General features: G+C 41.9%; 2 protein-coding genes across 3 annotated transcripts in view; one reads left to right on the forward strand and one right to left on the reverse strand.

The window, feature by feature from the left end:
- The first annotated feature begins 986 nt into the window (after positions 1 to 986).
- Positions 987 to 16,587, forward strand: LOC111243677 (uncharacterized). The gene is made up of 7 exons (XM_022789578.2): positions 987 to 1,237; positions 3,021 to 4,136; positions 4,532 to 5,352; positions 5,627 to 5,776; positions 6,565 to 7,025; positions 7,438 to 14,621; positions 15,585 to 16,587. The coding sequence occupies exons 1-6, from the start codon at positions 1,130 to 1,132 to the stop codon at positions 7,869 to 7,871; spliced, it is 3,090 nt and encodes a 1,029-aa protein (XP_022645313.1). The 5' UTR covers positions 987 to 1,129; the 3' UTR covers positions 7,872 to 14,621; positions 15,585 to 16,587.
- A 6-nt stretch (positions 16,588 to 16,593) lies between these two features.
- LOC111243630 (CD109 antigen-like) overlaps positions 16,594 to 22,848 on the reverse strand; it is a 76,935-nt gene continuing 70,680 nt past the window's right edge. The window contains exons 7-11 of one of the 2 annotated variants that reach the window (XM_022789454.2): positions 22,618 to 22,777; positions 20,968 to 21,452; positions 20,387 to 20,789; positions 19,018 to 20,227; positions 16,594 to 18,788 (exon numbers count right to left, since the gene is read on the reverse strand). In XM_022789454.2, the coding sequence (XP_022645189.1) occupies positions 18,588 to 18,788; positions 19,018 to 20,227; positions 20,387 to 20,789; positions 20,968 to 21,452; positions 22,618 to 22,777 (2,459 nt within the window). In that variant the 3' untranslated portion in view covers positions 16,594 to 18,587. The remainder of the gene's footprint in view (positions 18,789 to 19,017; positions 20,228 to 20,386; positions 20,790 to 20,967; positions 21,453 to 22,617; positions 22,778 to 22,848) is intronic. The other variant, XM_022789453.2, reaches the window with a different exon arrangement.

A 22,848-nucleotide genomic window follows, 5' to 3' on the forward strand; every position in this document is an offset into this window, starting at 1 on the left:
TGCTACGATTCGTCGTAATTTATGCCTATGCATTATATAAGGATGTGCCTATCAAGAAGCATACGTGCAGGCTTATACGTCACTGTGCTTCTCTATAGATGGCCAGCTTCACTAGATTATCTTACACTGCCGCGTTTGAAGAGAATACTTACTTATTCAACTGAATGGTCTCCTTTACCCGCTCGCGCAAGTTTGCCTCATACCCTGCCTATGGGCCGTGTAACGAAGTCGATTAATTAAAGGTCGTTAAGTGCTTAATAACTTAGTTTTATTATTTATATAGAAAAATGCGTTCCTCCCAATGTTGTTGACTATTCTGATCTTTCTAGAAGCTCTCGGAAGCGCGTTATAGTCAGAAAGTTCAAGTTCAGAACTGAAAAAAGTCAAAGCAGAGAAAAAAATCAAGCTGGCTAAATCCATATTGGGTCAATGATTTATTTAGTGCGTAGAGCTCCATCGATTCAAACCTTGCAGAATTTCGAATTGTCAGTCACGATGTCGGGAATTGTTCATCTCTTTGTATTCGACAAAATAGATGGCTATGTTATAGTGCCAAATCGTAATTAAATTCTATTTAGCATATCTACCTGTACCGCTTTAGGCATCTGGCACAGGAATCTAGCACCTTAGCACCTAGCATCTTAACTGACGCAAAAGAGTCATGTATTCACCTTATCCCTCCACAGACGCTACTTAACTTCACGAAACATTGAATAGGCCCAGGATTCTGCTATGTTGACATGCGCAGATACTATTCTCTAGGAGAAAAGGCGAAGGGGACGCAAAAGCAAAGTTGAAAATTGCGTCCATTCCTCCGTCAAATGATTTCCGTCCTTTCTCCTACTTTGCAGATATAAGCCATCACTTTTATTGATGACTCTAATCAGTTCCGCTTCGTCATTAATTATCACTGTTTTGTTCCTTTTTTTCTTGCAGGAATTGCCCGTTCGGAATGCCACTTGTTAAAAAAGTACCTTAAGCGGGACAATCGACCTAGCACTAGCAGCAATCCAAATCAACAGCAAACCCGATTTTTCGAAGAAGCAACAAGGCCGAGTTTTAGCGGCGGCGGCAGCAGCAGCAGCAGCGGCAGCACATCGAATCTATATACATCGATTAATTCGATAATATGGCGATATGCGACGAATCAAATAGAGACCATGCGAGTCGTGAATTAGAACAATTACTTTTAAACCGCGATAATAACAAAAGCTCGCCTCAAAACTCTCGCCAACAGGTAAGAACTGGGTATTAATCGTAATGGTATCTGGGCATTTAGGTGGCCCGCACGACTATACTTTCACCATTTCGGCCTATCTACCCGCTAATTCGTTACTCTCGACCTTTGTCCTGCCGAAAATAAATAATTTAAAATTTTCTACATACGATAGAGATAATGTAATATGCAAGAAACCAGACGACTACAAGAAACGTAGATAAATACAGAATATTCATGTGTAGTTTTTACTGTGTATGAAATTAAATACTTTTTTTCTTGATGCAGGTCAACTGGGCTATTTTCCTGTTCTGATCCGCGTTTCCCTAATTCAGGGTTGGCTCCAGTTATTATCATCGTCACGTAACGAACCCCCCTGAAGTAAATTTCCGCGCGTTTTCTGTGCCAGCTACAGTGCTTCCACGTATTCATTTCTCTCTGTGCCCATCTGTTCTGTACACGTTCAGCGAGGCTCCGTTGTTTCTTTTCTCGAGCCAGTTGGCATTGTATTCGATATAAGCGTCTCGCAAAGGTCACCGCCTCCTAGGTATCTAGCTGCATTTGGCCAGGCAGTGATAGTCATCATAAGCTTCGATGAACCTCTGCTAGACTTGTAGGTCACGACATCGAGAATTATTGGTTAGGAAGCACAAAGTGAGAAAGATAGTAAAATACCCAGCTCTGGGGTTGTAACGTCTGCAGTATAAAGTGTACAACTCTAGGCAATAGCTCGAATAAAAAGTACGGCGCCATGTCGACGAAATAGTTCGAGGAGCAGATTCTGGCCCCGAACCATTCTGTGACCAACCATTCATTGTTTTCGTCTGCTACTCTTATATTGTCAAGCTATCAACTTACACAGCTGGAAAAAAGTAGCTGAAATACTGTCGCAGGTCAGGTTCGCGACCACCTCAATTTCATGTCGAACATATTCCGCTCATTTACATACTTCTCACAAGATTTTCACTAGTGCGTACGTTAGTTATTTACGCCGAATGTGTAGCAAATCACGCAGAGTTTCTTAGGGGCCAGAGCCGACTGGGTCGACCACCATAACCATGGGGGTTGATTTTAATACGTTTGTCCGCACAATATGTTCTGACAGATTGACACAAAACACTGCTGGAATTTCGACACGGTGTACTAAAAATAGTCTGTCAGATCCTACAGGTTTACTATTTTTGTCGCTATACTATATTTGTCGCTAGCATCATATGGCGACTAATATATAAACATATAATATTGAGTTTGAAGGGAAGAGAATTCCGGGTTGCTTAAGTTAATTAGACTTAACCTTGGGGCCATTGGGCCAATTTTACTCGTAATGTAATCACGTATTGGGTTCTAACACCAACGGCAGTAGAAGTAACCGTGGTGGAACAGAATATTATTCATACATTGTGAGTCATATTATCGTTAAAGCTCATGAGGTCCTATAATTGCAAAGCGTAACGTTCCTGTAAGCATCACTGCATACTAATCTGCTATACAACAAATCAGAGCTAATACATCTTACCTCCTGTTCCACTCGCAGTGAAGCCCTTATTGTGGAAGTACTGGCATCAAAAGCTAAGAAAATAAAAAAAAAAAAAAACGCAGCCAAAATTTACTTCACCAAAACTTAGAATGCAAAAAGTCAGATATAAATAGATTTAGTGTTCTTGTCGAAATTAGCTGTCCTTGGTTTTCTATACATAAAAAACTGGGACACTATAGGTCATTTTGCAGAGTACTAATTGGTTTTGTCTTCCATCCTCTCTCTTTACCTCCCTCACTGCGGTTGTCTTTATTTTAATTATTCCAGCAAAATGGTAGTTGCTCAAGTTCCTGCTCCTCGTTCCTTGCGCCACCGTCGGCTTCGATTCCAGCAGCACCTACAGCAGTTGCGCTGGTGTCTCCGCAACTCCAAACCCCCGCCGAATCGCATTCTAGCCCGCACCACGACGGGAAGAGTAGACAAAATCAGCATCAGCATCATCAGCAGCAACAACAACAGCAGCAGCAGCAGCAGCAGCAGCACCCTCATCACCGTCAGTATCACGGTGGCAGCAGCAATAGGATGGACCCACCGTCGACACGGAGCCCGACAAATACGCCCGGTCATCGGCGTACACGATACGACTCGGACAATTCGTCGTCATCGGGCGGTTTCTCTTCGTCATCGGGAGCAGCGCGTCGCAAAACTCGTCGTCCGCCCCCCGATGGCGGCTGGGGTTGGATAGTCGTCCTAGCCTCGTTTGCTGTTAATCTGATCTCAGACGGCGTTTCGCTTTCGTTTGGGTTGTTCCTGCCAGATTTGACATCATACTTCGCTGTGGGCAAAGGTCATGCCGCTTGGGTAGCGAGTCTATTCTTATCCATGCCGTTGTTGGCGGGCCCTGTTGCCTCGTGGCTAACTGATCGCTACGGTTGTCGGCGGGTTTGCATTGCCGGTTCATTGCTCGCAGCACTTGGCTTCATTTTTTCCTTTTTTTCTAATTCATTAGCGTTGCTATACGTGACGTTCTCGCTGGCCGGTTTCGGGTTGGCGCTCTGCTACGTGACGTCGATCGTGATTGTGGCATATTACTTTGAGAAAAAGCGGTGTCTGGCTACCGGACTTTCGGTGTGTGGGACAGGAGTCGGCACATTCATCTTTGCCCCTCTAACGTATTTGCTTGTCGAGGTATTCATGTGGCGAGGTACGCTGCTCATATTGGCTGGCTTCTTCCTTAACATGGTCGTGTCGGGAGCTTTGATGCGAGATCTGGACGTTCAAGATGGCGAAGATGGAGACGATGAGAACCATCCAGGTCCGCGTAGCCCCTCACCTACTCGCTGGGGATTCGCGGGTCACCTTGCAGGAGGCCGTCGGATGTGCAGCTCCTTGCTACAGCTGCCTACATACTTATCGGATGAGTCGCCAAGATTACCGGAACAGGTACGGATACGAAATTTTGAAGGAAGGTAGAAGCAGGAAAAGAACGTGTGGAAATGTTTATAATTCTTCGTTGGAAAAAGGAAAAAAATAATGTATTACTCAGTTTCGTCGTGTGTTGTGGCTCTAGATTGCTATCTGGAGAATTGACAGAACGATTGTTTTGTATGTAAACTTTATGTAAATGTGTTTAAGTTTGAACTAACGTAAAGAGAGACCTCATTTATAAAAACAAAAAATTTTAATTTATTTGTCGATGTATATTTTGAACTTATGATTTCATGTAAGTGTCAATGAGACTTATGCTTCGTAGCAACAGAATCTCAACACTATTCCTGAAATTAGCTTATATTAGACACCACACTCTATTTTCTAACCAATATATGCGCGATTCGCAGGTGCTTACCGAAATGTCATCAAAGGAGAAGGGCCACCTGAGTACACTATTAAAGAAATACCCTAATCTGTGGAATGACGTGCTCAAGAACAATCCGAATGATGATCCCTACCTGACGGTCAAGTCTTCTCCAATGATCAAGACCATCCTTGAAAACCGCACCCTCGAAGAGCTGCCGCCATCATCTCCATCAGCTACACTGGAATCATCATTGGCACGAAATCCCCTAGATCCGGAAAGGACGATCACGTTTACTGACTGGTCCGGATTATCCCTGCTGACTTCACTATTACCCTACTCGGGGGTAACTGACCATACAGAAACACCGCTGTCACCCCGGCAGATTGTTAAGCGCGATGCTAATAATAGCTTATCAGCCGGCGCCGAAAACCACGATAATTCTGTTCCTTTTCTACAAGACGTTCCTCCTGTTGGTGGCAAACGACAAGAGTCGAACAGTTACAATAACAAAGATCAACATCAACACCAGCAACAAGCGAACAACAGCTGCAGTAGTGAGCATGAGGCATTCAACAAGAAGGACACCATCGTGGCGCTCCAAGGAGCGAGCCTAATCGACCGCAGTAGTAGCGCTGGTCGCTATGGCTGCGAAGGCGGTAACGGAACCGCACGGAATAGTTTAGCTTGCGCCACTGCGGCGAGCACCACAAAGAAATCTTCAAGTTTGCGACAACACAGACAGGCGAGCTTCGGGCCTTTGTCCCTGCCAAGGGACCGGGCAAACTCGGCGGCCTATCTGCGCAACTTGAGATTGCAGCGGGGCTCGCTTACCTACCGGGGAGCCATGCTCAATATTAAAAGGTAAAAAAAAAAAAAAGAAATTACGTTGATGAAGGTAACACGATGGAATCGTTGTTTGATTTAAATCAGGTGATATAGGCTATGATTGGACCTTGAGTAGATAGAAAAAAAACCCTGGTATTTTTAGGACTGACCGGTACGAGGGCTGATCATGCACGATTCTGTCGTCCGAAAAATGGTCATATAGGGTATCGTTGTTGAGACATGATAACATACGGAAATGCTGTCGGGTTTAGATTGCTTTTATCTGACATTGTGCTGTATGCGTTTTTAGATACCGTCTCAAGGCTTCTAGCTGCCCGAATATCTACCGAAATTCAATGGCGACTATCAACGAAAGCGAGTCTAGTCCCTGTGAATTCTTCAAGGATCTGAAAGACGTCGTATGCGATATGATGGATGTCAGACTATTAACGAATTTCAAGTGAGTGACAGTATAGTCTTGAGTACAAGTGCCCTTTCAAAAGCAAAAGTCTTTTCCTAGTGTTGCACTCAACTCAAGAGCGCCTTGTTTCATACACAAAACATCGGTCGCACACATGACCGACAAATGTAGTATACGAATGTTCTTATGCACACGATTGTGTAGTAGTAGGCAGAAAGCCAGTCGCTGGGAAATCGTTTATTTCTTTTTCGCGCTTCGAGTTTCCATCAACAGCGTGGTTGATGTCGCCGCGAGCGTCAGTGGTATAGCGTAATGGGGAACTCCCTCTGCCATAGCTATTACGATTACTATTCCCTTTACTATAATACATTCGTACGTCCGTTTCCTCCGAGTCGTTTCTCCCAGCAGCCTTGATACATTTTCTTCGTCTTTTTTGGTCCGGTTTTCCTTTAATTGTGGCCTCCATTTCCGAAAGTCATCGAACAAATCGTTGCCTTTTCCCCAGAGGACAGCGATCTTCGAAAACACACCTTTTCTGGTACCTAAGATGTGCAACCTTTTCGCCTCTCAGTTACTTTGCCTTCCCTCTATCTCATGCTTTTCATCCCGTTCTTGCTATCGAATATTAGTAGACTGAACAACGCCGGCGAAATATAATAAAATTAAGTATATTTTTGTAATTTTTAAAGCAATTATCTGTAGTGGGAGTATCTAAAGTTCCTTGTACTATAGCATGTAGGAGTTCCACACCTGGTTACAGTCGGCGACTCAACAAGAGTATTGACAGCTTGACAACCCCTCGTACGTGTACTGTCTCTGTTCAACAGGTACGCACTATTCTGCCTGTCAAACTTTCTCCTAAACGCTTGTGTGGACAATCCGTATGTATACATCCCGGATCACGCGGCTTCGCTACCTTCGATCCAGGAAGGGTCCGGGGCATTTATCATCTCAATTGTCGGCGTACTTAACACACTCGGCGTTGTCATCGTCGGCTATGTCGGCGATAAACCCTGGATAGACCCGAGCTTGCTCTATGCCCTTTGCACTATAGTAGCAGGTGCAAGTGTGGCCACAATACCGCTGTTCAGCTCCTATCTTCCGCTGGCTACGGCCTCAGCAATTTACGGGTTCACGATATCTGCTAACTATACGCTTGTACCAGAGATTGTCGTCAACTTAATATCGCTCGACAACTTTACTGGCGCCTATGGCCTTCTGCTGCTCATCCAGGGCATTGCTGGCCTCATTGGACCGCCAATCGCAGGATGGCTCTATGATATCAGCGGTAAGCGGAACATGATGATCGTAAGAGATGGCAAGAAGGAAAGCACTTGTTTTCGACAGGTCCCTTTAATAGTCAGCTTTAGCCTATCGATGTATCCTGTCAGAGCGTAAAGGGAAAAGCGGCTGTACATAGTTAGCATCTGTATTTTTCTCTTCAACGGATTGGTTTTTTCGTCAACATATCCGTCATAGTGAAAGAATTTCAGCTACCGGCTCTGGTTATTCGTAGAAGAAGCCACACGCGACACTATGATTCTTTTTGTGGCTTGTTTTTCCATTCGTCTTCTATTACTGATTTTCTAGCGAACATTTGGCAAACAACAATTGTGAATCATATCGGCTATTGTCGAGGTACCGCTAAGAATTTTCATAAGTTCACTCTAACTTTTTTATTTTTTTTTTTCTTTATACAGGATCTTATAATACGACCTTCTATATTAGCGGACTGAGCATACTAGCTTCCGGTGTCCTGGTCATTCCTGTGGCACAGACATGGAAATGCGCATGTAAAACCGAGTCAGAAGATGGCTGTGAAAGTGACCTCAAGGACAGTCATAGTGAGCTTCGGGACCCAGAAACGCAATCATGCCTCGGGCGAAAACACGAAGTTCTATCGACCGGACCTCCCCAATCGTCGCGTTCGTCGTCAATCGTAATAAATGGGGTCCCGCTCAATACATCGGTGATCATCAAAAACGGTGCCAATGGCTACGCTACAGGCATCTCCCCTTCACTTCGAAGTCCAGGCAGTCCCTCGAAGGCAAACCAAGTACGATTTAGCTTGAGAAACGATTACGATAATGATGCCGAACTCCGAGCACCTCTAGCGACTCCGGACTCGCCTTAAGATAGGCCATGAGAAGGCTATTTGTAGAATACGACGAAAGTTCCCGCCTTTTGCGGCAAAATACGCTTCCAGGAAAATCCAGGTGCACGATGTACTTAGTCCACGAAACGGCGGGGCAGAGCGTTGTCACATCGACGAGAACTTGACAACGTTCTCAGTTTTATTCTGTGATAGAACAACACTACACTTTAAAATAGACTAATATTAAAATACATAAAGGAAACGCTGACGGCGATAATATAATGCTATTAACGATGTAACTAAAAAAAACCTATAATCTATAAAAGAGAGAGAGACAAAAAGTCTGTTTGTCCCACACGAAGTACGTGTGTATGACGGTTGTTGTTAAAGGCAATATTCCGAGGATGAATACCGTCCTAAGATAACTATAATTCCGACTAAATATCAAAACTAGTAATGCACGAAGCAACAAAATATTGTAAACAACAAAAGACACCTATAGATGCATGCAAACACACATACATATATATGACATAAATATATCTACAAATCATACAACGGAGGGCGGAAAGACACCTAAACTCTAGTCTAATTATAAAAGTAACTATACTGAAGGCGAAGATAAAGGAGTAGAGAAACATCTTATTGGGCGGGATGGGGGATTCGGGGGCATAATGATGTGACAGGAGCGGTAGGATTCGTTTCGGTCGGGGAAGAAGAATTGAGCGAGTGAGAAAATCGGACATGCAGATGAAAAGCTAGGCGATGGCGCTGATGATGATGATAACCACGAAGACGACAACATTGAATTGACGGTATCGATGTGAAAATGAAAGTTATAGTAAGTAATGCTAGCACGCAGCTGATGACGCCGTAGCAATTTGATAGTTGGCGTCCTGCCTTACATAGTGCAGCAACGAGACGCAGCTTTGCAGCTATCACAGGATTGTTATTGATATTCTTAACGAAAACGGCAAAGTGTCCTAGGTCGGTTCGTGATAATGGCACTTTCATATACGATACGCCACAATAACTTGTTTACTAAGCTTTGCAGAAACTTTGCTCTGCTATAAGATAACAGTGCTAAACTTAATTTTTCCTTGCGATTATTGGCTATGTTTAGTATCAAATTAGAGGATCTGCTGCATAGGTAATGAAGATTGGAACGAGCGTTTTTGTTGCAGCTTGTATTACTATGCCAAAAATGGCTATGCAAATCTTACGTACATGCATACAAACCGTATGTACTCTTGCACGCACCAGCTCATTCCTGTTGCCATCCTTTCCTCTTGTCATATTATAGATATTAAACGTTGTGCTCAGATCTATTTCCGGGCCATTGGGTAGCCTCTTCAATAACTGTTTGAGTTCCGAAATACGGAAGGAAGTACAGCGCCTGTGAAACTTCGCCCCGTCGTAATGGATGCGGCAATTAACCCTACAGTCGTTATGATAAAATGCTGTTCCGCAAAGCATTGTATTGTTGTGTATTTATATTTGCTATTTATGTTCACGCCATATGTCATTCTACTTAAATATGGAAACAAAACAGGTTTTCTGTGACATATGTCATTATGTTATGTGCTTAGTTACCAGAATGATGGACTGTAGCCGTGAGTTTCTACATCAACACGCACACACACACACACACACACACACACACACACACACACACTACACACACACACACCCACAGACATAAATATACCTATAAAAAGTAAGTTTGATTTTAGCAATTAAATAACGTAATTCTTCACTTATTGAACACCGTGGCGTTTCTTCTACCGTCTTCTTGTCTTGCGTGTGATTCCATTGTAAGAGCAATATATCTCTGCCTAATAATAGTGATTGCAATCGATAACGATAGAAATAATAATGGTAAGCATGACGTCCAAGCTTAAACTTGCTTCTCTAGATATTCATTTAACAAAAGCTCTGTAGTCGATGCCAAATGTTAATGCCTGGCTGGTTTGTACGATTTCGAACGAAAGGAAAGCCTAGTTACTAGTATTAACTATTACAAGGCAAATTGGTAATCTTTCCTATCATTATCGTTACGGCTAGAAGAAGATGATGATGAGAAACATGGCGGAAACAAATTCAACAGTCACTTCTTGTAGCATAGACATAACATGATATAATGGTCTATCTGAGAACACTGAGGTGATCTGAGTGAACTGACACGTCTAGCCGAACCATTTCACTACGCAAACGATCGGCGACGAAATGCAACAAAAATTTTAAGGATTGCACCATCCACAAGCAGCTCAGATGGAAGTTACAGTTAAAATGGTTAACACCTACAATACGAACAGGCAGCAATTTACTTAGCATAACTTATATGAACTACAACGATCGACTGTAGAACGACCCTGCATGGAACAACTTCAGTTAGCGACATACAGATAACTATCAGCTACCTTCTAACAGTATTATTCATTGACAATTATCTTATCAAGTATAGAATAACGCATATATGGCTTACGCAATTTGATTTCAACAGGAGGAAATCAGGTTAGTCAGAGTGATAATAGGGAATCAGTCTTCATGGCATGACCATATGTATCAGGAACCGATCGGGGAACACGAGGCAAGCCGAGCAGAACACGGCTAAACATTTGATTGCAACTTTCTCTCTCGTTCATAAATTCTTATGTGTACTTAACTAGTAGTCACAAATGTGACATAGCTAACTATGAGGCTTTCGCATGAATAACATTTTTACTGGCGCCACCTAGCGGAGAAGCAATTTTCCCATTATTAATAGTACCTTGTTTGTTTCGTTTCACGTACCGCAATATATCGTACGCCGACAACGGGGTTTAATAATAGTAGCAGTAGCAATAGGCTGTACATATATATAAACGTAGCTCTCTTTATTAATGCGCTTTTCTTTATTGTACATACGCGTACTGTATAGCGTTCAGACGACTCGCATTTTGCGGTATTATAATGGTCGCACTCGCTTAGGGCCCAGGAAGGGCACTTGATCATTCGACTAGCTGTGGCATAGTGCTACGAGCGTAATATAAACACACAGTAATCTAGCGATTTTCTATATTTCGAGTTGAAAAGCAAAAAAAAAAAAAAAAAAAAGATCAACATCTTATATCACTATTACTATTTACGACATTAGAATACTTCTAGAATACATTAGAGTTAACGGTGCCGTGGCCGCTAAACACCAAAAAAAGTCCCACAGCTTATTTTCGTCAGATCTTAAGCTTGCAATTACGTCAGCTGGGCACGTCTCGTCTCTGAGGCTCATGTGTACGAGGCAGCGTATATTACTTATTATATTCCCTTCTTTATTGCTTCGGACCGCAGCCGTCATTTCTGACAGAGGGAAAATGCTAATAACATCAACTCTGGATTGTTCGACTTGCTTTGTAAGCATTTATAATGCTACGCCGCGCGCTTTACGCACAGCCAATACGAACGTAAACTTTTAGTCTCTATACAATGGCCATCGTATCGGACATACGCAATCAGTAACAGTTCGCTACCTACAGCTCTTCAATATTATTACGCCGAATATTCCAGATATAAGCTAATATCTCGCTCTATTTGAACTATACAGATATTTACGAGATACTATTATTATTGTACATTATTGCTATCATTATTATTACTTCTACATGTATATAAATATTTCTAACACAGAAACACATTGTAATACGGCCTACATTAGCATGCCGAATCGTCATATACCTTCGTATGCATCCCACATGTACTGAGGACCGAACGCAAAAACTGAACGGATAGGATCGGAAGACATGCAACAGACGTCTTTGTCCTGCGGCATTAAGGAGAAAATACTTGGTATTCATATTAACTATTCCGATCTCAAAAGGCAGTTATGCACAGAACACAGAAATACAATCGAACAAATGATCACGGAGTATTTCGATTTCTTGGTTCCCTAGAGTCTTCAAGGATGAAGAGTCCAGTGTTGCTGGATTGTTACTGTAGGATGCAGTCACATAGTTCTGGATACTTGCTAATGGACTGATGCTTTAGATATATGATCATATTAGCTAAAATACAATAAACATTATACTGTTGTTATCAAGGAAGGCGTCCTGTATCCACATGTGTTGCCTTTGCCAAAAAAAAGTATGACAAAATAAACTGTCTAAGATCACGAATCATGTAGGAATTGTTGAACTGTTGATTTTTTATTTTTATCTATTTCTTTTTTATTCTAACTCTACTAGCTCATGGGTTCGACAAAAGGTGCGCTGGTTGTAGTGGTCGATTGAAACCGGTATTTCAGGCACGTGTGAATACGCGAAACAAATCAATTTACAATCCTAGATTCCTTCAACTGAGTGTTTAAAAAAAAAAAGACTGCATTTTACTAATAATAGCTATAAAACAAATAAAGCGATTCATATGCAGCTTCCATTTATTTGTATACATGCAGTCGATAGAAAATTCAATAGTCATACTGGGCCTGCTTTTCCTAGGCGACTGGTTTCAAATAGTCATACATAGAAATATCATATAAGGGTTAAACATGAAATAAAAACAATTTAGTAAAAAAAATTATTGACTGGACCTCTGCATTCATACCGGACATAAATATCCATGCCTAGATCCAACTTCGAAAACCACAACCTGGTTAGAGGAACCGGTAAAGTTTTGAGATTATATATGCATGTTATTGCAAACTTAGCGTAAAATCCTACTACTTTATGGATACGTTATGTTCGGGTCATGTCTGCCGTTTCATCTGTTCAACACTGCGAGTTAGAGTTGGGCCAGAACAAGTTACCAAGTGTAAACGGTACCCATCTAAGAACATATATATGAAGGGCTTTTGCGCAAAACGAATTCCTGTTTATTTTGGCTAACATAAAGATAATAATTTTTCTTTTTTTTTTTACGCGCAAAGTAAATGATGAAGCTTAGCTAGCTACTGATTTTTTTTTTCATTATAAGATTAAGTTTGGCAAATTTCGCTTTTTGTAGTTTCTGCGATAGTACCAAGTACTGACACAGAGCTACGCCCTTTTGCAGGAAAAGCCCCAGAGTTAGCCACTTTTGTTGTCTTTTTAATTATTCGTTCAAGTTACGTTACAGTTTCTTTGTGACTTATTGTCAGACCGTACGGGGCATCAAGGCTGCTTAGAAGCTACATGTAGCTAGGACTGTGCTTTAGGCGACTTTGTACGGAACACCCTATCCGCTTCCTCCTTTTGTTAGTTTCTAAAGTGTTCACAATGTGAGTCCCTTCGTCAGCGGCCGCAAGAAGATTCTGGATTTTTTTAATAACATAAAAATAACAAAAGCTTACTTGGACTTTTTTAGTCGAACTTGTTGTGCACACATTTATTTGGAAAATGTTTTGTTCTTAACCTGTATCTAGAAACACTTGTTATGTTAGCATACAGACAAGTGGTTACGTGTTAGACTGCCGTCGTGTGTTTAGGCAGTGCTTACGAGTAAAAATTTGTGAATAGATTTTTCGGTATATTTACGTCAGAATAGAACCGGCAGGGTTAAGTTCAATCAAACTTGTTCAGTAAGATGTAGACTAACTTTTGCCACTTCAAAACGAAATTTCTACTACAGTCGACACAAAAGAGTAAATAGGTAATGAAAACGTGGGTCATTCGAACAGCTTAACAAACTAATTAACTAACCGAGAAATCTGAATTAGTCTATTTGTATGAATATCGTATACATGTCTGACACCGAGGTGCTTAGATCACTACTATTATCCAGTGTCAGTTCAAATTATCTAGAAGCGAGATTCCTGAGCGCGAAGATACGGCCATTGTAGCAAAACTTGATTATCACAGACGGAAATAGGAAAACAAAACAAAGTGCGTGGAAGAAATGCGTGCAGCCGCATCGCGAGAACAGTCTGAAGCTATGTACGCTCGTAGAGTGGCGGCAAAAAGAACCACGATTTCAAACATATGATGTGCTAAACAAAGGCAGGACCAGAACAGGGAAAAGCATGCCATTGTCATCATTATTATGACGATGATAACACCGAAATGATAAAGGAGCCACGACAATTATGGAGGCATCTACGGAATACCAGACGCCAAAAGAAAGAACGGGGCTACCTGACAAACAAGCAATGGTCAGGGCTGAACTCTTCATAACACAAGTTCATACTGCTCTGGTATTAACGAGCGGCTCCGCTAACAAGCTTTGCATGGACAGTGATCGAAAACCCGAAGCCGAAACACATTTTTAGGTAAATGGAGACGGCACAGAGTCGGTAAGAGACGACATTGTTTTACCTCGTCGCTGTTACGTTCTTCTTCTTCTTCACAACGTTCCTCCTGCGTATCGCTTCACAACGGCCTTGTCATTCGTGTAAAGCTACCCCGTTTAAATGCGTCGCGGGTCGCTGCATTTTTTTGAATTCGTATATATTTTTAATGACGATTTGTCGACGATGTAGACTTTCGAAGCTCTTTATTATGTCACGATTCAGCTTTTCTTGATTATTACAATCGTTCGTGCAAATTTAATTTTCCATTTTCCGTTGATTGTGCTCTAAGCTTTTACTTTAAGTTTGTAGTTGTTTTTGTTGTTCATAGATGTTACTATCAGCGTCTGCTCCGTCAGACATATTTGCATGACAAAATCAACAGGGAGACAGCTCTGAACCGCCGAGGTTGCAATATGATGTATTGCATTGTTCCAATAATATGTCGGAACATGAAATGCGACGACGGATGTCTTACGACAAAGCTGGATTTTACGACTTCCTATTACAGTTGTTGTGTGATTTTACTATGTGATACAATAAATATGCACTCTATGGTAACTATAATTATCATTTTTGTAGGTACTAGTTTTCACTCTTTGTGAGCAATTGTAACTTTTTAATTGAACCTAGTTGGGTAGTTAATCATGTAATTGGGTCGTTTCTAGGAAACTTAATCTGTCATCTTGGCTGCTGTGTCATTTCAGCTAATTTGTGACTTACTTAACGTGGAGTTTTGTCAGCTTCGCTTACAGCGATGGCAGTATGATTTTACCTTTTTCTATTTTTTTTTTTTATCCAACTCACGCAAGAAATACGTTTTACTACAGGAGCTACTTCAGCGTTAGGATGACTGGAAGAAAAATTCTCATAGCCGTAAGATTAGTTCTCCTGAGAACTTAACCTCAAAATAGCTTTTTCTAAAAATTAGCTCCGAAATGTGTCCTCCTAAAACTTACATTTCAAGGCTCTTTCGAGCTTGTTTGAATCACCACCTACTCCATATGCGTGCGAGGAATATCGTGGTTAGTTATAGTTTAACTGCGCATGCGTTAAGATAAAAAAAAAAAGTCATCTGAATCATGGTCCCTTAAACGAACGTGTAATGTAAATTGCCCCAGAATGAGGATCCTTGGATTGTAAGCAAAAAAACTTTCACACAATAGTCACAATAGGTTGTGGTAGGTGCCCTAGCACTTACCAAAGAAATTACAAAGGTCCCCCAATAACACGATTTCGGTTGGTACGGCTTTGGCTACACTTGTACCTTGGTTGTTATTTGTTGTTTTTATTTATTTTCATTTTTTCTAATAATCGATTATGTAAACAGTCGACCTTAGTAGCTCTTCAGTTTCATTACGCATACTTCGGAACTTAATCGTTTAGTGCTAATCTGGACTACGAGTGTCAAAGTTGCTGTTTTAAGATACCTAACATACACAGCGCAGTAGTCCTTACGTTATTGCATAATTATGCGACATACTTATTTTTTTTATATACATTTTATACGTTTGTTGCAGTTGATTCAGCGAGTAGGACCAGTGCCTTACTATACCTAATTGTAACGAAAATTGAAACATCTCGAAAACTTGTATTCAACAGTAGGTGTAGTTTCGAAAGATTAATTAATCTTTCTGACTGGATATTTGAAGAAAATCAATTACGAGGACAGTCGTTCAGAAAATCTGCCATTGGCAACGACAAGATTCCCTAGCAGGAACAATCGATATCAGAAATGCGTGGTCAAATACGACTATTTGCGTAACCAGTTACTTCGAAAAAACGAGAAGACAGTATAGCATCTTCGTGCCGAAACCTTACCAGTCACAATGGTATTATTCTGAAAGAGGCTCGAGGTTTCTTTTCCTATGTGCTAGGCCGTCCACCAAAAATCTCAAGATACTAAAGACTGATTTTCTTGCTTCCGATTCAAGAGTCATCGATGAACATCGTTATTTGCGAACTAGAACTTTCAGTTAGCTAAACCAATCACAGGACTGGTTCTAACATGATTTGTTAACATCGAATTGGAAGCTATTAAAAAAAGTGCGGTGTTGCAGATGACATGCTAGCTTTAGTAACATATGGATTTCTTCAATAAATTTCGAATTAATCATATCTATGTAAATAGTAAAAATGTCCGACCCCAAAAGCGTATATAAAACAGCCGTATAAGCTAATTGTTGCCAGTCGACTCCGGGCTGAGATTTGCGAATGTAGCGTGTCCAGCTATGTCGATCTGCACGGGATAATGCAGCTTCGAGGAGGAGGCTCCGATGAGGAGGCACTGGTCCAAGAGTGGCTCGTCTCCGATCCAGCTGCATAATTCAGACGCTGCCGTGTCACCCCGCCAAGAAGAAAAGCGGGATTGTGGTGGCCTGGTGCCGCTAGTAATGTATGAACAACACCATGCGTTGACGTCATCAAATCCGGGAAGTCTTCCAGGAACAACACGGGATAAATATACCTGTATGGTGCGAGCGATAAATAAATAACCACCTATAGGGTCGATATAAAAATCAAGCCCAATTGTTTTTCATATAATTACATACGTTGCTATTTATTAGATTGCAATCGATATTACAATTACATTATATACAACCGCTCGCCAGGAGCGACTATCAAAGGGCAGCTCTCGACAGATGCTGCTGCTGCTGTAGATTTAACCTCCTCCCTCGTTTTCTCCTCCCTCGTTTTCTCCTTAGTGTTTTCTCTCTTTTTGTTTCTCCTCGTTTTTAGAGGAGAGAGGAGATTTTGTTTTCATTTGCGCATTTACTGGCCTATTGGTCGTTTTATTAAAAGAGATTTATTCATTTGCATTTACTGGCCTGGCCTCTACTGGTTTGGGGTTTCTTCAGCTTGCCCTCCGCCATCCGACATAACACCCTTTTCAGAGCGGCGCCACAGCACTGCATATAAGGGGAGAGCATGCTCTTGAAACGTGGCTTTAGCACCGGCTTGGCATCGACGTACGGAATCTTCGTGCATGTGTACTGCACGTAGCTCATAATTGCTAAGCTTAGATCATCATCGACTCACATTAAGTGGGGCTGTTGTTACTATTGCCGGCGGTCAGCGATTTGTTTCGGGCTCTGATAATTTAACGAGAGCGTCATATCCCATATTTACTGTAAATGTGTACATGAATCCGTGGTGTTTTGCCGTCTGTATCGATCATAAAACGTGGTGTAGTTGGAACTACAGCTCTGTGGGGTTAAACAGGTTATCGTGAGCTCAGTGAAAGCTATAGTGTTGCTGTTGTTGTCGGCGTCGGAATAGTTTACTTAGGACCATGCCTTACTGAATGCACCAGACTTGCGGTCCGTAGCCGGCGGAGTTACCCCTCTGTGCTCGAGTCGACTTTTGGAGCGATACTTATCGAGGTAGCTTAGCTGCTTTGCGTTGAACGCACCCCGACCTCAGGCAACTCATTGGCTCTTAATATATTTACTGGCCTATTTTTTGTGTTGTTTCATTGGCCTTTTAGGTTTCTCCATTTTCTTGTGTTGTTTCGTTGGCCTTTTAGATTTCATTCTCTTCATATTCGGGATTGTTTCATACGTTTGGCAACGTTTGTCAATATATTTACTGAATATACTTACTGTGGCCTGTTTATTGTTTCATTGGCCTTTTAGAAAGTGGCCTGTTTATTGTTTCATTGGCCTTTTAGAAGGTGGCCTGTTTATTGTTTCATTGGCCTTTTAGAAAGTGGCCTGTTTATTGTTTCATTGGCCTTTTAGAAGTGGCCTGTTTATTGTTTCATTGGCCTTTTAGAAAGTGGCCTGTTTATTGTTTCATTGGCCTTTTAGAAAGTGGCCTGTTTATTGTTTCATTGGCCTTTTAGAAAGTGGCCTGTTTATTGTTTCATTGGCCGTTTAAAAATTTCCTCATATGCAGGTTTGTTGATACTCAACGTTTGGCAACTTCTGTTAATATATTTACCTCTTAATTGTCGCTGTGTGTTTCTGTTAAAATTCACTGGTCTTGTTCTTTAATTACTGGCCTTAGGAATCGTTGTCGGCTTTATTTCTTTGATGTTGGTTTTTTTTGATAAGTCACGATGTTTTTATTTGTCAGTCACGATTTTCCTACACTACGTTTATACTTGTCAATCACGATCTTCATACGCGTGAAGGGAGAGAAATTAAAAAATTTACAAGATACCAGGATCACAAATTAAAATGCCACGATTTAAAATTTACACCCAATGTATTCTGGAGTTTACATATCCATTTCCTACTATCTAGTATTTGTTATTTTTGTTCAACCATCCTTTTATCTACACGACATGTTTCATGATATCGCTCAAACGTGTCGTACTTCAGCTTCAGACACATATGGTATGTAAGCTACAATTTTTTGTCATTGAAATTCATTTTTTTAAGTCCGCCAGTTTTTTGTTACTGTCTGTATCAAGATCTAATTATTGAAAGTAGACAATTTTTAGGGTTTTCTCATTCCCTAATCATTGTCGCCAAGTTCGTAGCTGTGTCGCTTCTATGCAGCATACTGATCTGTTCATCCTATATGAACTTGCTGAAGTTGTTCCGAAGTAAAGCTATGCAAGTAAAAAAAGCGATGGCCAAGGCCGATGATTTCGCGCCGTGTAGCGCAGAATCTGGGTCACTTATTCTTCCATCCGTGATCTCACGTTCAAGTTGATTGTCCACGTCGTTGCAGGACTCGGCGCATTCATCCTCGACACAAATGTCGCAGATCCGAGCCTGAAAGTGAACAAATTAAAGCTTGAGCGAATCGAAATACGCTTAAAAAAAGCAGGAAAGGTAGCCAAACTCCAGTCCGAACGAACTTGAAGCCGAAAATTTCATAAGCAAGTTCATATTGCCTACTGAAAAAAAAAGTCCGCTTGAAGATATATGAATTTGATTTTAATGCGTGATGAAAATGTTATTAGATAATGCATTTCCGAAAACTGTGATGAAAACAGCATACTTTCTTTGGATTATAGAATATTCTCGACGATTTCGCAAGGTCATAATAGTCATAAATCTTGACGGGCGCAGGTCGCTGGTGTGCCACTGAGAACTCTCGATGAGCTGGCACTGTAACGCAGAGCTCCCTTTTCGTGACTCGATCAAAGTAAATTACAACGTTCGTGTCCCCATCATACGATTCGACGCGACGTACATCGTTCGTACGGTGAATCGAGCTTAGCGTATCATAGTCGAATACGTAACCTGATGGTAGGCCAACCTCCATGACGGCCATGTTACTCGAGTTCCCCTCACCTCGATAGTGTGTGCACACAGAGAGCTGCATATAGTTTTCTGTTGAGGTCTTGTCTAAAAGCGGGTTGAGATAGAATGCCGGCTCTTCCGAAGACACCATTAGGTTAAATTGCCACGATACCTGGACAATCGCCGTACCGAAACCTGTCGCCTCAATCTCAACCCATTTGAGTTCTGGTGGCAATTCAAGCTTCTGCAGGATGAGCGCATTTCGCGATTCGATTCGAAGTGTACGCGAGCCACCGATTTCACCAAATTTGATTGTGGCATCGATTGAGATCGTCGAAGACGCGACAGTGGCTGCAATTTGCGACAGAGCCTCAATTGCGATAACGGTATCCTGTGTCGAGGTAAAGCCTCCGTTGCTATTTTGTTGACTAATCAACCATTGCATAACAGGGATTGCCTGACTGTTATCGCCCCGATTAATGAGTGTTAGCAAAGCATACGCTGTCATTTCGATATCCTTGAAGTGGCGCTTAAAGAACAAGTCTGTCTGATGTAGCTCGTAATCGGTGATATTGTGTGTGACAGCTGGATCTTTCCAGTATATGTGCTGATCATCGGTAGTCCTCAACGCCTTGAGGCGTGAATATGCCTGATCTTTATTGGAATTATTTGATATATGCAGTGTATATGTGATCAACGCCGTGACATAGGGATCTCCGGTGGTTCTAAGCTCGCGCAGAAGGTACTCCTCTGTCTGACGGATGTGGTCGGGATAGTCGTTTCGAACGCCGGCTTCTGACAGAGCGATTAGGACGTACGCCGCCAAGGCAGGACCACTGCCAGCGGCGGATTGCATCGGTTTATAGACAACCTGACCCGGTTCGCGGAAGCTTCCATCGCCTTGGTGCTGCTCCATAAGCCACTTGGTTGCGTTCTTAATGACGTTTTCGTCCACGCTAATATACCTGCAAGGTCACAAAAGAGAACAGCGGTTAATTACGCTAAGTTCAATTTAGTCGGTCCGTTCCCGAACGTAGCGTGTTCTTTTCTGACAATTGCCAAACCGCAAAATAATTCCCCCCTTAGTAAGAGACAGCAAGAAACCAAAAACTAATGAAACGTACTCAGTCGCGTGTGCGAAGGATTTTAGGACAAATGCTGTCAACCAGGTGCTGCCCGATTCGTCGGTATTTCCAAACGCGGAAAACGATCCGTCATCATGTTTGTATGTGAGCTGCTTCTGGTAGCCATGCTCAATATTTCGTCGAGCCTGAGCCTCCAAATGTGGACTTAACCGATTGGAAGCCTTTAGATAGTTGAGAATGACGATATTTGGGACGAAATCTAACATGTTCTGCTCGCCGCAGCCGTGAGGCATATTCAGAAGTCCTTGGAGGTTGTTGACAGACGGTCCGAGGATATCCCCCACCGCGGTAAGGTACACCCGTTCAGAACCAGGTACAGCGTTCTTCGGAAAGGTCACGGTCACATTGTACTTCGAAGGCGCTGCCTGAGAATTACGACGTTCTGTAATGAATACATGTTGAGATGACGTGACAACGGTTAAATATTGTAGACCTTTTGTATTTTTTTAGCCTACATTTCTCTTACCTTTACCCGAACTACTGTGTTTCTGAAAAGCTATAAAATATCATTATTAAAAAACAAAATGTGATTCGTAAAAAAGATTTCGCAATCTTCGTACCAAGTAGGATAGCCTTATTGAAGTGCTGCGTCGATCCTTCCGGCTGAACAAGCAGTTTTTTTGAAATGGAGTCGCCTCCATAGCCGTGACTAGCTGTTACCTTGATGTCAATATAGCCAAGCTTCGTCGGCGTGATCAAGAATGTCACAGGTGTACCGTTCTGGGGCTGAACCGTTACCCGTTTACGATCGGGTTTCGAAGCAGCAGACGTGAACACAAAATCTTTTCGCGTGTTGTCAAGGGTTACGTCAGCTTCAATTGCCTTGTTTCCATAGTTAAAGACGACGCACTGAACAGCGATTGCTTCATCACGTTTCACAGAGTATGGAAGTGAAACGGTTACGAAGAACGGCCTGAAAGTCGTAACCTTGGCAGGTGTCGGAGCAATTCCTAAGCCTGTGGCCTGATCCATAGCGAAGGCAGTTATTACCCATGAAGTGATCGTGTCTGGAATTATCTCCGATATGACAGCACGGCCATCCGAGCTGAAAAAGCCATTTCTATCGTCATTTAATATAACAAAAAAACCATTACATCATTTGAACAGAGTTCATGCAGTCGTATTTAGATTAACAGTGAAATCTATTTTTAATGACACCTCTATTTTTAATCGACGTTGAATTAATTTATAACAAATATAATATAAGTTCCAGATCACATTATCTAAATTAGTCGGTTAACTTAACGTATTCAAAAGCAAATTCAGAAGATATTTGAAACTTAAAGATAAGTAAAGATTATACAGAACAGTGATTATTTTAATAAAATAGAATTAATTAACAATTTGTAACGATAATTACGTGTACGAATAACATCAATGTTTGCAATTATTATGATGCACTACTCGCTGCTGTCAGCCCTGGTAACCAGCAACAAATAATAAACAATTAAGGCGTTCGCGGAACACAATGTTGACGTCGGATAATTCCGCTGCGATAAAATTGTACCTGTGATACTGTAGCAATAGTGATAATACAGTACCACGTAGGTACCAATATACCAAATAAGGGACACTAAGGGATATACGAGGAGCATGCTTGTACGGACACGCAGGCTGGCTCAGGCTTAAAACCGGGTGCTCACACACTTTGTTTCACGTTGGAAGAATATTTGAAGTAATGTGTGCACGTAGAACTCGGAAATATTTACCCTAGATAAAAAGGAACCTACTCGAACATGATCTTCGTTACAATATTTGTCCTCCAGCGGTACTTAGATAGCTAGGTTTATGGGGTATGTCAAACTAGCTGACTAGGCCGTGTAAGTGCGATAACACAGTGGCGTGCAACTTAAGTTAGGTAAAATTCACAGTCTCTATGGGAATTGATTTGTTTAAAGCGTTCAAATTATGGCGCGCAAAATTGTAGGTACGTTTTGGCAGTCACAACCCTCCAAGTTTTTGAAACTCGATGTCGGCCTAGCTTATTACGACTCACTTAAGAGGGCACGACTCTGTATGTACTTCCCAGTGCTTCGAGATGGGACGAATATGTTGCACTTACTGTTGGCCCAGTTAATAAATACTGTATGTAGGTTATGAATTGCAATATTTTTCCGAGGCTTACAAATGTTCGCCCGCTAGGAGTTTGCTCAATGAACGTCGCTGTGTAGCTTATGGTTCGGCTCGTTTAGTGGGGTGTTTCTACAGACCTCGTCGTCACGTTGTTCCATATCCATGTCTCAGGAAATCGGGAACGGAGCCGGATTCGGCCTGGCACCACATCGGGTGCCTCAGGCAGCCCCGACGGCGGTAATGGCTGGTTCGTTAACACGTTCGTGTCTAAGCGAATGCCAGGTCTGCGGCCTTCAACTGTGCACACGTATAGGTCAGCGCAAGTACAAAGGACGATGACGCAGCGGTACACAGGGAAAAGACATTGC

Source organism: Varroa destructor, unplaced genomic scaffold (assembly GCF_002443255.2).
Source record: "Varroa destructor unplaced genomic scaffold, Vdes_3.0 BEIS01000002.1, whole genome shotgun sequence".
NCBI classification, from domain to species: Eukaryota; Metazoa; Arthropoda; class Arachnida; order Mesostigmata; family Varroidae; genus Varroa; species Varroa destructor.

Excerpts from the sequence above, each read along its gene's own strand:
- LOC111243677 (XM_022789578.2), top strand. The coding sequence starts at position 1,130 with ATGGCGATATGCGACGAATCAAATAGAGACCATGCGAGTCGTGAATTA. Across the intron at positions 4,137-4,531 it reads CGCCAAGATTACCGGAACAG|GTGCTTACCGAAATGTCATC; the intron begins GTACGGATACGA and ends CGCGATTCGCAG. Across the intron at positions 5,777-6,564 it reads AGACTATTAACGAATTTCAA|GTACGCACTATTCTGCCTGT; the intron begins GTGAGTGACAGT and ends TCTGTTCAACAG.